Source organism: Mustela putorius, unplaced genomic scaffold (assembly GCF_011764305.1).
Source record: "Mustela putorius furo isolate JIRA1106 unplaced genomic scaffold, ASM1176430v1.1 tig00000129_pilon_pilon_pilon, whole genome shotgun sequence".
NCBI lineage: Eukaryota > Metazoa > Chordata > Mammalia > Carnivora > Mustelidae > Mustela > Mustela putorius.
The window spans coordinates 52,080,292-52,092,660 of record NW_025421290.1 but is presented as its reverse complement, the minus strand read 5'-3'; the positions used below and the strand labels follow the sequence as shown (position 1 = coordinate 52,092,660).

Genomic DNA, 12,369 nt, shown 5'->3' with positions numbered 1-12,369 from the left:
CCTGGGATCATGACCTGAGCTGAAGGCAGAGGCTTTAACCCACCGAGCCACCCAGGCGCCCCTGCTCATGTTTTTGATCACCCTTTACATGGGGCTGTATCCACGTGTCAGCATGTAAAAATTCCTACTTTCTTTGCCTCATTCTTCTAATGAGGGTTTAGCATTAATGTGATGCTGACTTTTAAAAAAGGAATTTTAGAGTTTTAGTGTTTTTTTAATAAATCAGAGTGATTTCAATAACAAATAAATTCCCTGACTTGTGGAGGTTAAATAGAACTCATCTTTAAAAATTCCAGGGTCTTGTGCCTTTTAAGATGGGAGACATTTAATAATCTTTCCGGCTTATCCTGTAGTTTTCCTGTTGGTCACTTCCTTCTTCACTGACATGGTCTCTATAGTTTTGGCCAAACCCTGAAGTTAACACCTCCAGACGTGTTCTAACTTGTCAGCCCCCTGGATCACGGATGGATGGGGTGCCCACTCTTGCCCAAGATGTGTGGAGGGGTGTGGATGCTGAAGCCTACGTGGGCTTCCTTTGGTTGGACTGGGGTCCTCCGTAGAAGGAGAAACTCCAAGTGAACTATCCGAGAAAAGGGCTGCTGTCCCAGACCTGTGTGGGTGGTCTTTAGGGTATGCTTTGAAGTGACTACGAGCTGTGATGTAAGTCACAGAGACTCAGCACGTGGCATCAAGCACAGGAAAGGCCGTTGGAACTCAGGGTGGTAAGGAGAATCCTTACGATCAATGAGATATTGTCTTCCATGCAAGACTGACAGAACTGTAAAACGGACCTGTCTCAGTTTAGGAGACGGTGTCTGTGACACGGATATGGGAGTGAGTTTGTGCAACACGGTTAGACACCAGTCTGGCGCCTTCTGTCAACACTTCCCGTGTGTATAAACCTGGGATGTAGAAATTCCTCTTCTAAGAAGCACCACACAGGTGGGCAAGCAGACAGACATAAGGATGTTCACTCCACGGTACTTGAAACCGCAAATATTGAAGAATTAACCAAAGAGGAAGAGTTAAGCAAACGCGGCACCATGGTTATTACGAAGCTTATGCAATTATTAAGGAGAATAAAATAGATCTGAGTGTGCAGGCAGGGAGTAACCCCGCGGCGTGTTGCTGAATACGAGGATCAGCGTGCGGAGGGTACCCGTAGTAGGGAGCCTTTGTGTCCATTTGTGAGAGTGTTGAGGTGCTTAGCACAATGTCTAGAAACGTGGTTACCCCGATAGTGACACAGGGTGGTGTGGGGAATGAGGAGGCCCCGTTATCTGTTCACTTAATGTGTATCTGTACTGCTCGACTTAAGAAAAAGCATATATTACTTTGGCAATAAAACGAAAAGGTCTTTCAGTGCTTGCAACAGAAATGCTGATGTAATTTGAAACCAGTGGGCAATTTCTTCTAGAAGGAGCAGGGCTAGAGCTTCCTCACGGGGAATTGGACTAAACGTGACTTAGTCTTTAAGGGAACCAGACAAGGCATTAATTCTATTAATTAATGCATCAGCAGATTCCGTCTCCGCGAAGGCTGTCTTAATGAGGTGCTCGGGGCATCCATTATTTATCTTACAAATACCGACTCAGGGCCCTGCTCGGTCCGGCCGGATAACGGATGTGCCCGCCGAGGGAGCGGCGCTGGACAGAAGCGCACGGAGCTCGCAGGCCGCTCCCTCCTCCCTGCGCGCACCCCTCCCCCCATGACCCCCGGGTTCCCACGGACCCGACGCCCCCAGTCTCCGTCCTTCCCCCTACCCCGCGCGCCCCAGGGCCCCGGATGAGTCCCTGCGGCCCGGCCCGCAACCTCCCTCCCGCCCAGCACTCTGGGCCTCCTGGACACGTCGCCCCTGGACCGCTCAGTCTCCTTTCCTTCCGGGGCACGGGGGGCTGGGGCGGAGGCCGCCCCCGTAAAGCCGCGCGGGTCGCCCCCGCGGCCGCGAACGGCAGAGTCGCTCTCCCGCGCCGACCTCGCCACACCGCCCTTCCCGGGGGCCTTCCCATCCCGCGGCCCCCGGGGCGCGTCCCTGCCCCCCCGCGCACACCCCGCGCGGCCCCCCGCGGCCCGGCCCGGCCCCCGGGAGCTGTCCGCGGTGCTGACCGCAGGCGCCGCCCGCGCTCGGCCGCTGCGCACGCGTCCCGGGCGGGGCGCGCAGGACCCGCCGGCGCCGCCACTGCGCAGCCTCCCGCGCGGCCCCGGCCCGGCCCGCGCCCCGCGCCCCGCGCCCCGCACCTCCTCCGCCGCCCCGCGGCCTCCGCCGGCCTCTGCCCCGGCGCGCCCCGGCCGGCCATGGCGCTCAACCACTTCCTCTTCGCGCAGTGCGTCTGCTACTTCCTGGCCTTCGTCTTCAGCTTCGTGGTGGTGGTGCCGCTGTCCGAGAACGGCCACGACTTCCGCGGCCGCTGCCTGCTCTTCGCCGAGGGCATGTGGCTGAGCGCCAACCTGACGGTGCAGGAGCGCGAGCGCTTCACGGTGCAGGAGTGGGGCCCGCCGGCCGCCTGCCGCTTCAGCCTGCTCGCCAGCCTCCTCTCGCTGCTGCTCGCCGCCGCGCACGCCTGGCGCACGCTCTTCTTCCTCTGCAAGGGACACGAGGGGTAAGTGGGGGCCCGGCGGCCGCCCTGCCCCGTCAGACGCAGCCCGCGGGCCGGGCGCCGCGCCCCTTCCGAGCCCAGAGCGGCGGGGGCGCTCGGAGGCCCCAGAAAATCAGCCCTGGGCGCTCACGGCCTCCGTGCAAACTGCCCTTTGTCTGCGCGGAACCCGGGGACCATGAGAGGCCAGTACTTTCCCCTTTAAACGTGCAACACAACCCCCCCCCCCCCCCCGCCCCGCTTTGGGCATTAACCAGGCGGCCCCGGAGGCAAATGTTGCATTGTCATCTCTGAGGGGCCCTGGGCCCTCCCTGGCTTGCGGGGCGCAGCGCAGGCCTCCGGGCTGTGGACAGCTCCGCGGAGCTCCTCCAGGCGCAGGGGAGGGACCAGGGCGGGCAGCCGGCTGACAAGCAAACTCCTCATCCCCACGTCCTTCCTCGAGCCAAGATGGATGATGGTGCGACGAAGGCCAGAAGGCACATCTCTAGGCCCACAGGCCTGCCTAGGCACGCAAGACAGGGAGCAGCTGACCACGAGGCCTTCCCGCCTGCTGGTCTCCGTGTTCCTCTTCACCTCTCCCCACCCTGGCACCATGCTGTGAGGGAGGGATGCCGCCGACCCCGGGTCCTCAGCCCATAGCCTCCCTTGTGCCTCCACCGCTCGGGCCTCCCGGGAACCCAGCCACACCCAGCCCTGCCCCTCATGGGCCTCACAGCCACAGGGGAAACCCGGGCTCCCAAACCCCGCCCCACCCTGGCCCCATCGAGCCCTGGTTGACAGTTCTTAGGGGGTTTTCTTCTGGGGACACGGGAGACAAGCTACAGCTCTGAGGGTCTCAGTGAGTCAGAGGGTCAGGTGGGCACTGTTGAGGGCTCTCCGCTTGGCTTGGGCACGGACAGGGGGGCTGGAGACGATTCACAGGAGTGGTGGGTGAAGAGGCCTGGAACAGCCCAGCGTGGGGACAGAAACACCCAGAGGGGCAAAGCCCAGCAACCCACGTGTGTGAGTTTCAGGGCAGCTCTCACGACACACCACCAACAATTTGTTCTGCTGCAGCCCTGGAGGCCAGAGGCCGGGGGTCAAGGTGCTGGCAGGGTGGGTTCCCTCAGGAGGGAGAATCCTTTTTAGGCTCGCTTCTGGTGGCTGCCTGCAACCCTGAACCTTCCCTGGCTTGGGCTTGGTGTGTCCGATCACAGCCTCTGTCTTCACGGGGCCTCTCCTCTCTCCGTTTCTTCCCGTCTTCTTATAAAGACACTCACCGTTGGACTTAAGGCCCAGCCTCATCCCGAGATCGTTAGCTGAATGACGCCTGCAGAGACCCCACCCCCAGTTAAGGTCACACACACCGGTACTGGGGTACCAGACACATGTTGTTAGGGTCACAGTTCAGCACACTACACGGAGGTTCTGGATTGAGGGTCTACAGGAAGCCACGTGTCAGTCTGGGGGGGCCTCCAGGTGCTGTGAGGCTGGGGCTCAGCCTAGGGTGAGCCTGGGCCGGTCAGGGGGCCACCCTGCCCTGCCACGGGCCTCCTTCTTCCACGGCGGTGGCTGGTGGCCCCAGGAGGCGTTTGAGATGCCATCTGCCTGCACGTTGTCACGCTGGGTGTTACCCTAGTCAGTGTCTCTGTGCAGATCAGGGTGGGGAAGCCCCTTCGATATGAGGCAGGGTCTGAGGAAGAGGACGGACAGCAGTCGGAGAGAGTAGCTGGGGTCCTTTCCACCTGGGAAGCCGAGAGCAGTGGGCACAGCCATGCAGGGGCTGTGCTTGGGCCTCAGCTCATGCCCACCACCCCCCCGCCCTTGTCCCTGTAAGACCAGTGGCCTCAAGAGACCCCATTTTACAACTGTGAGATAAGAGGAGAGACCACCGTTACCTTGCTCTCCAGCTTTGAGGCCCGATTTGTGGGAAATGACCAGGACTCCCTTTCTCGAAGGCTCTGGGCCCTTAGCTCTCCCCTCCCTGTTCACAGTCTCTGGGGGTCCCTTTGGGCTCCAGAATCTTGCACCACTGAGCCACAGAGGCCGGGCCCTACCTTCCAGGTCCCCACCAGCTAGACCCTGAGCACCTGGAGGCCAGCTATCTCACAGGGACAAGGGGCATGTGGCAGCCAGCCAGCCATGCTCTCTGTCGAGGTGCCAACCCTTCATCCCGGTTTTCTGGCAAGACTGAGCCAGAGCTCCCCTGGACATCCAGCGCTGGCCCTCCATCTGGGGGGGGCCCTGGGCTGGATGAGCCCAAGGCAGGCGTGCACCTCATTTCTCTCTGCGTGCTTAGGGCTGAGCTTGCGAGTCACAAATTAGTGTTTGTTGAATGAAGACAGAAACATGCCTGCCTGTGAGTCGGCTGCCCCACAGCCCACCCTCCCTGGGCCCCCCACCCCTCCCCAGCATGGAGGTCTGCAGGCCCACAGTCTGGCCGAGGGGTCAACCCTTGCTGCCTGTGTCGGCAAGTTCTGGGCCCCTGGGAAGGTTGGGCCTGCCTCCTGTAGCCACAGGCAAGGTGGGAACCCAGAGAAGCCAATCCCAGCTCAGCTGCTGGGCAGGCCTCCTAAAGCAGGCAGACAAGTGCTGGGTCAGTGGGACTCGGGGCGGAGAGGAGGCTCGGAAAGGCCATTAGAGGGAGCTCGTGGGGCGGCAGGGCCCGTCAGGGACCTCAGCGCCGCTGTCCTGCTCGTAGGCCTAGAGGGCCCTGCCCGCTAATTCTCCAGAGTCCGGCTGCAGAGACCATCCAGGAGCCCCACCGAGAGCAAGGGTAGAACCCTACACTTTGGTCTGTGGGGCGGGCTCACAGCTGGGACCCCGGAGCCTGGGTCAGACCTTGTAGGGTGTGTCCCTGGGCAAATGGGGACCCAGACAGCTTGTGTCCAGGAGCGGACAGGGTGAAAGGAACAGGTGCGTGACTCAGTGGCACCCGTGGCTTCCCGGGGTGCTTCCGGCTGGGGGCGCAGGGGTGACCTGAGGATGGGCCGCAGGCCTGGCGGTCTGGGGCAGCTTTGTCCGAGTGTGCTGAGCCCTCGGAGTGTGCAGGTGGCAGCAGTCTGTGATTGACGGCTGGGGAGCACTCCGGGTCAAAACCACCCATCTGCTGGCCCACACATGTCCCCCAGCCCGCAGACGCTCCCAGGGCTTCCCGGGATCCGGTCACCATGGAGACGGCACATCCAGGCCGGCACCCTGAGAGGCAGTGAGGAAGAAGAAGTTAACCCAGGCTGTGCCGGCCCTCCTGGTTGTTTGGCTGCTGTCCTGTGGGTCCTTGGGGACTGGAGCGGGGTTATGTTGTGAAATCTGCGGGGCCGGGCCCAGGTAGGCTCTGGACACACCCAGTTCTTCAAAGCTCTGGGAAGCCCAGGCAGGCTCCATGGAAACAGACCAGAAATGGACACAGCAGGAGGCTCTTGGGGGGATGACCGCAGCTGCCCCTTCCCTGTCTCATGGGATGGGGATGCCGTGTTCCTGTCGTCGGAGAACTCCAAGTCATACCTGTGCAATAGGCATGTGGCTGAAATCTGCAGACAGTCGGGGTTTCTGGCTCTGGGAGGCTGTGGTGGAAACCCCGCTGAGGGGGTGGTGGGGCAGGTCTCCGATGGGAGTGGGGTTGTGTGTCTCAGGCTGTGCTGGGGGCTCCCCAAGGGGTGTTCTGGCCACACAGGGAACAGCAAGCTGCTGGTATGCATCTCTAGGATTCGGCACAGAACGTGGGGCCTGCTTCCCCCTCCTATGACAGGGAGCAGGATTTGAGGTCAGGTGGTGACCTGGCCAGCATGTCCTCTGCACCCTGGCCATTCTTCCTCTAGCTAGGAGGGCCTCCTGGGGGCAGAGGCTTCGCATCCAGGATGCTGGGCACCTGCTGGGCAGGACACCTGGTGGGATGGCAGGTGGAGGGCACCTAGGAGACTGCCATCTGGGGGTCTGGCCTTCTGTACTGAGGACAGGCAGCTTCTTTGCTCCCCCTGGGACCACCGTGTTCTCCTCAGCTGGAGTGGCGGGCCATCCAAAGTCAGGGTGTATGTTCTGAAGAACCTCTGCTTTCCTTAGAGCATTAGCTCTGGGAGTGGATTCCCTGAGCCCTGCCTGGGCCCACGCTAACCGCAGGGGGCATGGCTGGCCCCCAGCCACCATCTGCAGGGATCTGGCTGCTGACCATGCCCCCACGCATCCATCCCCTGTGGCTACGGCCCGGCCCCACGCACGCAGCTCCGGGCAGCAGGTCCGGGTTCCGGTGACGGCTGGAGCCCGTCCGGGGAGGGAGCACGTGCTCTGGAGCACACCCTGCGGTTGTCACTCTATCTCTTGCCCACAGAAGCTCCCTCAGTTTCCACAGTGACTGGGTGGGGGCTCTGGCTGCCTGATTTACAGAGGGAGAAATTGAGACCCGGAGAGTAACTTGCTGAAGGTCACACAGTTGACCTGAGGTGGGCCGGATTTGACACTGCCTGGTGACAAGCCTGGAGGTAGGGTGGGTCACCATGTACCCCTCTTTATGACCTTAGGCCCCGATGCCGTATTCAGAGCACCCAGGGCCCACCGGATTGTGTCATTCAGGGTTGGCCGTCGGGGTCCCCGCCAGAAACGTGTGGTTCACCCAAGCGTGGCTAGCCCGAGGGGGGCGGTTGGCAGAGACGAGGATGTGGGCCAGGTGTGGACGCTGCAGTGGCCCAGTCACCCACTCTGGCCATGGGGACCACGGAGCGGGGGGTTGGTGGCCGCCTGGAGGGGGCACTGACCTTTGGTAGAGGGACAGCCCACCAGGGACGTCCCCTAGCAGCCCCTGGAGATGAGCTTCCACCAGCCCCGGTCCCCTGCCAGGTCTGCGCTGGCTCAGCTCGGCCAGGAGCCCGGGAGAGGGGTCACTGCTGTGGTCCCCTTGCATGGCCCCTCAGGCAGAGGATGGAAGAGCCCCTAGGGAGGCCGTGTCGGTGTGGCCCTGCCTCCCGTGCTCCCCCACACCTCCTCCCCGGTCGCAGCTGGGCCTTTCAGGCTTCCGTCACACCGCAGCTCCAGGCAGCCAGTGTGGATGACCATGTGGGCACAGGGCCTCAGGGCCGCTGAGCAGGGGAGTGGCCTGGAGAGGTGCTGGTCCTAATGGGCTTGGATCTCCAAACCCAAATGGGTTTGGATCTTGGTTCTGCATCTTGTGGAAGGCCGTGCTGGCAAGCGCTGCCACTCCAGGCCATTGGGAGGCTGGCATGGGACTTTGTGCTGGGGACAGCGAGGGGGACAGCGCGGGAGAGGCAAGTGTCCCTTGGTGGCCCTGCATGGCCCCCTCGCCCCAGCCGGGCCCAGCCCCCAGCTGTCTCCTGGCACTGGCACACAATGACCTTCCTCTCCTGTCCTTTGCTGAAGCTCCTTCCTCTACGCCTTCCTGAACCTCCTGGTCAGTGCGTCTGTGGTCTTCCTCGTCTTCATCGCCAGCACCATCGTGAGTGTGGGCTTCAGCATGTGGTGTGACGCCATCACGGAGAAGGGCACTGTGCCCCACAGGTGGGCCTGAGCCCTGCCCCTCCCTGCTGCCCCCAGTGACGTCCTGAGGCATGAATCCTATTCTGAGCACGAGGTTTTGCTCAACCTGTCCAGGGCTCCCACCTGTGCACACCTGGCCTGCACCTTCCCTGGACCTGCCCCCTTGATGTGGGTCCCCTCTTCACACGAGAGTAAGGCTCCTCCACCCCCGGGCATGGGTCCGGGCTGGGGCACAGAGGCCCAGTGTGCTCAGGGTCCTGGAGACCAGACAGGACCACACGGCGAGGCCCCGCAGATCCCACCCTGTGCCGCCTTCGGAGGTGGGCTGTGGAGAACCGAGCTGGCCTTCTCCTGGGGGTTTGGAAGAGACAGCCTTAGGGATGGGGAGGAGCGCGAGCAGAAGCTTTTGGTTGGAAGGGGTCAGGGATGAGGTCTTTGGGGTCGGGATAGCTGCCTCACTGTTTAGGGGTGCTGCGTGCCGCTCCCTGTGCCCGGTGTCCAACGTCACCTGCCACCCCGTGTCTGGCTGTTTCAGCTGCGAGGAGCTCCAGGACATCGATCTGGAGCTGAGCGTGGACAACTCGGCCTTCTATGACCAGTTCGCCATCGCGCAGGTAGGCGGGGCTGTCCTGGTGGGAGGGGCTGTTGGGTAGGCGGGGCTGTCCTGGTGGGAGGGGCTGTTGGGTAGGCGGGGCTGTCCTGGTGGGAGGGGCTGTTGGTAGGCGGGGCTGTCCTGGTGGGAGGGGCTGTTGGGTAGGCGGCAGTCTACCCGGTGGGAGGGGCTGCCAGGCCGGCCAGTAGGCATGCATTGTTGGGGAGGGGGTCCGTTCACTGCGTGCACCGCCTGCCTCCCAACGCCCTCCTCCAGGGGAGGTTGAGGATGGCGCCAGGCCGAGCTGAGTGAGTGATATCCCTGGATTTCCGGGGCTGAGGGGGGGCTCTTGCAGCTGGAGGTGGAGAGGGGTGAGGCCTGGGGGATCCTGGGAGGAGGGGACAGGTGAGCTAAGTGCAGAAGTGAGGTCCAGGGGCTGAGGGAGTGGAAAGGAAACTAGGCATCCCATCCTGGGTCTGCAGTGCCAGGGCCGGGACCTTGGGTTCTGGTCCTGGTGCCAAGTGGGCACGCTCAGACAAATGCTGGGAGCTCATGGCTATTCCCTGGCCAGGGGAAGCCGATGTGTCCGAGGAAGGGTGTGGGGGGATCTAGCCTGTGAATTTGGAGGAGCCCACCCCTGATTGCTGTGGGGGGACAGCCCTGTCCCGGCCCTGCCCTTGCGTGAGCTTCGTTCCCTGCCCTGCAGGTGCATTTCAGGGGAGCCCTTTAGTGAGGATGCTGGCATGTCAGGATTTGCTAGTGGTCAGTAGGGGCTTTTTCTCAAAACTTGCATCTGTGTTCAGGCAGGTGCTGTCGGCAAGGGGTGCCCAGGTGGGGCTGGCTCCTTCCAGCTCTGAGCAGGGCTTGCTGGCACCCAGGTCCACTTCTGGACCCCAGGCCCGTGTCTCAGGGCTCACGCTGGCCAGGGGCTGCTCTGAGGACCCTTCCCAAGGAGAGGCGCCCTCCAGGGGCTGGGCGTCCAGTGTGTTTGGAGGGTCTCTGCTGACGTGTGCAGAGACCGCTAAAGACACCCGCACAACTTCTCAGTGGCAAATGCTTCAGCCCTAATTTGCGCTAATTAGATTAGAAAGGCGAGAGCTGGGTCTGGTGACAAGTAACGCCCAGTGAGAGTCTGGTTGCTGTGGCTCAGGCCTGGTTCTGATGAAATGGTTTCTTTTTCTGCTGTTTGGGAACCGCAGCTAAAGGTCGATTTGTTCCAGCAGCTGGAGAAGGCGGTGTTACGGAGGGGCTCTCCGCGGAGCGGGGCGGGCCTGGCTACCGGGGGGCCTGGGTGGCCAGAGACCCCGGATGCATTGTACCACCTGAGTTCGGGGGGGGGTGTTGGGTGGGTGAGTGAGGAGGCGCTGCGACCCCGTGGGCCCCACCTTGCTCTGGGGCAGGTGGAGGGTGGTTCTGGCTGGCCTCCTGACCCTGCCTCTGCCCTCCCTCTGTGTAGTTCGGCCTCTGGGCCTCGTGGCTGGCCTGGCTGGCCATCGCCACCCTGGCGTTCCTGAAAGTCTACCACAACTACCGCCAGGAGGACCTGCTGGACAGCCTGGTGCACGAGAAGGAGCTGCTCCTGGCCAGGCCGACACCCCGTGCCTCCTTTCAGGAGGAGAAGAGCGCCGTCATCTAGGGGTGGGCAGGGGAGCCGGCCCCCGACGCCCCCCACCCCTGCCCAGGGCTCATGGCCCGACCCAGGGGATCGGCTGGGGACCCTGCCCAGCCCCACCTGCCCCTCGCCTTGCATGTCTCCCCTCGGCACTGCGTGACGGGAGTGGCCGCGCTCACCCAGCCCCCCATCCCACCGCGAGGGTGGTTGTGGATGGGGGGGCGGGCGCCAGCCCTCAGACAGGGACACACAGGCCCCGGGGTGTCGTCCGGGCCCCACGCGCGTGCAGCACACCTGTCTCGGGGCGCTGGCCTGGCGAGCCTGGGCGGGGCGTGTCCACCCTCTCGGGCGCCTCTGGCCCTCCTGCAGGTCGCGCCTCAGCGGCACGGCGTCTCCACCTGCTTGCCCGGGTGTCATTCCGTGCCAGCCCTGTGGCAGCGGCCGGTGTCCCCAGAGTGACCCCAACCCATGCTGACCACCCATCCGCCTTCTTGCTCCTGAGCCGTGTGTGGGACCTGGGAGCGGGCGGCCAACGGCAGGAAGGCGCTCCCCGGCCGTGTGTTCCCGCCTCCGGCCCTGCGCTTGGCCTACCCCGCTGCAGGGCTGAGTTCCCTGTGCTCTTGCTCCGCGGCCCCCGGCGGCCAGGCCGGTCTCAGGAGCGAAAGCACAGGGTCAGCGGTGTTGCCCGCCGTCCGGTGGTGGCTCTGTGCACGTCCTGGCAAACAGCCGTGGTGTCAGAGCGGGAAGCCTGCGCCTGGTGCCCCAGGACTGGCTGGGGGAGCCCCGTGGCCTTGCCAGGGGAGGCCCTGGACCCCCATGTTCGTCTCACAGTGTGGGGAGGTGGGGACATGGGCTGGGGGGCGCCCCACCTCCTGGGGACGGGGGGATGGGGCAGCAGCCACTGTGGGCGTCTGCAGGTGCCTGTGAGTGCCGGTATGTTCACGTGCGTGTAAGTCTGCGTGGGGCGGGGTGTGAGCTGGGGCGTGTGTTGGCCGCACATGTGCGTGTGTTGTGTGTGAGCGCATGCACTAGCCTGGGGGTGCGAGTGTGCGTATGTGCGAGTGTGTGAGCGCGAGTGGGATGTGTGCCTGCACAAGTGTGATTGTGAGAGTGTGTGTGTGTGTGTGTGTGCACCAGAAGGCGTGTGCAGAGATTGGGGTGGGTGAGGACCCAGCAGCTCCTCTGTACCTTCTCCCACTGGGACCCCCCGCCCCGTGCCCTGGGCGCCCAGTGGACGGTCTGCCTTCCCATCCGATGGCGTCCAAAGCACCGAGGCCCCTAGAGGACACGGCTCTGTCCACACAGAGGCAGGAAGAGGAGTTGGGGGCCCTGGGACCCCAGAGCTCAGTGACCTCATTAATTGGGGGGCTGCTTGGCTATGGATCTCCTCCTCCCAGGGCTCCCCGGCTTCTGCACCTGCATGCAGCCCTCTGAGTCCTGTCCAGGACTGGGGCAACCCTTTCCCAGGGCTGACCCTCCTGCTGCTCACCACACTCCCCGTGTCTGTGCCTTGTGCTGCCGGAGGCTGGTTTGGTCTCCCAAATGGGGGGTTCAGGGCCTCCAGAGGCCGTGGGTCTGGGTCTGTGTGGAGGTGTCTAGTGGGGCGGGCAGCCAGGCTCTGGGAAGGAGGAGCAGCGCCGGGCCATGGGCTCCTGCAACCTGAGGGCCCACTGCAGGTTCGGGTCTCAGGCCGGCAGGGACGTGCGCCCACACTCACCTGTGTCACCCACACAGCTGGACGGTCGTCACGGACCTGCTCGGGCCGGTGGAACCCGGCACCTCCCGATGTCCGTGTCTGGGGTCTTAGGGACAGCTGGGCCCTGGGAGTCGGGTGGTGGGACCACGCTGTGTGCCCTGCAGGGGACAGGGGTTGGGGGGCCCTGGGGCAGGCAGGACGGGCAGGGCCCAGGCTTCCTGAGACGGGACCCCAGGATCGCGGCTGCGGCGGTGCCTTGCTTCTCCCAGCTGCTGTCGGACGACTCGTCTTTGTTTTAATTCTGCTTCTGACGAAATTGAAAGTCATGGTTCTTCCAGTTCAGTGTATGTATTTCTCAAAGTCAGAATAAACACCAGAGTTCCTGAGCCTCGCCGGTCCCCGCCCTGCCCCC

At 63.3% G+C, this 12,369-nt stretch overlaps 1 protein-coding gene across 1 annotated transcript; it reads left to right on the top strand.

The window, feature by feature from the left end:
* The first annotated feature begins 2,186 nt into the window (after nt 1-2,186).
* TMEM179 (transmembrane protein 179) lies at nt 2,187-12,343 on the top strand. Its single transcript, XM_013057342.2, has 4 exons — nt 2,187-2,600; nt 7,941-8,078; nt 8,593-8,671; nt 10,106-12,343. The coding sequence occupies exons 1-4, from the start codon at nt 2,296-2,298 to the stop codon at nt 10,283-10,285; spliced, it is 702 nt and encodes a 233-aa protein (XP_012912796.1). The 5' UTR covers nt 2,187-2,295; the 3' UTR covers nt 10,286-12,343.
* Nucleotides 12,344-12,369: the final 26 nt, after the last annotated feature.

Bases quoted from the DNA above. Each gene is read 5' to 3' on its own strand.
- TMEM179 (XM_013057342.2), top strand. From the start codon at position 2,296: ATGGCGCTCAACCACTTCCTCTTCGCGCAGTGCGTCTGCTACTTCCTG. The intron at 2,601-7,940 runs GTAAGTGGGGGC...CCTTTGCTGAAG, and splicing joins CTCTGCAAGGGACACGAGGG to CTCCTTCCTCTACGCCTTCC. The intron at 8,672-10,105 runs GTAGGCGGGGCT...CCCTCTGTGTAG, and splicing joins ACCAGTTCGCCATCGCGCAG to TTCGGCCTCTGGGCCTCGTG.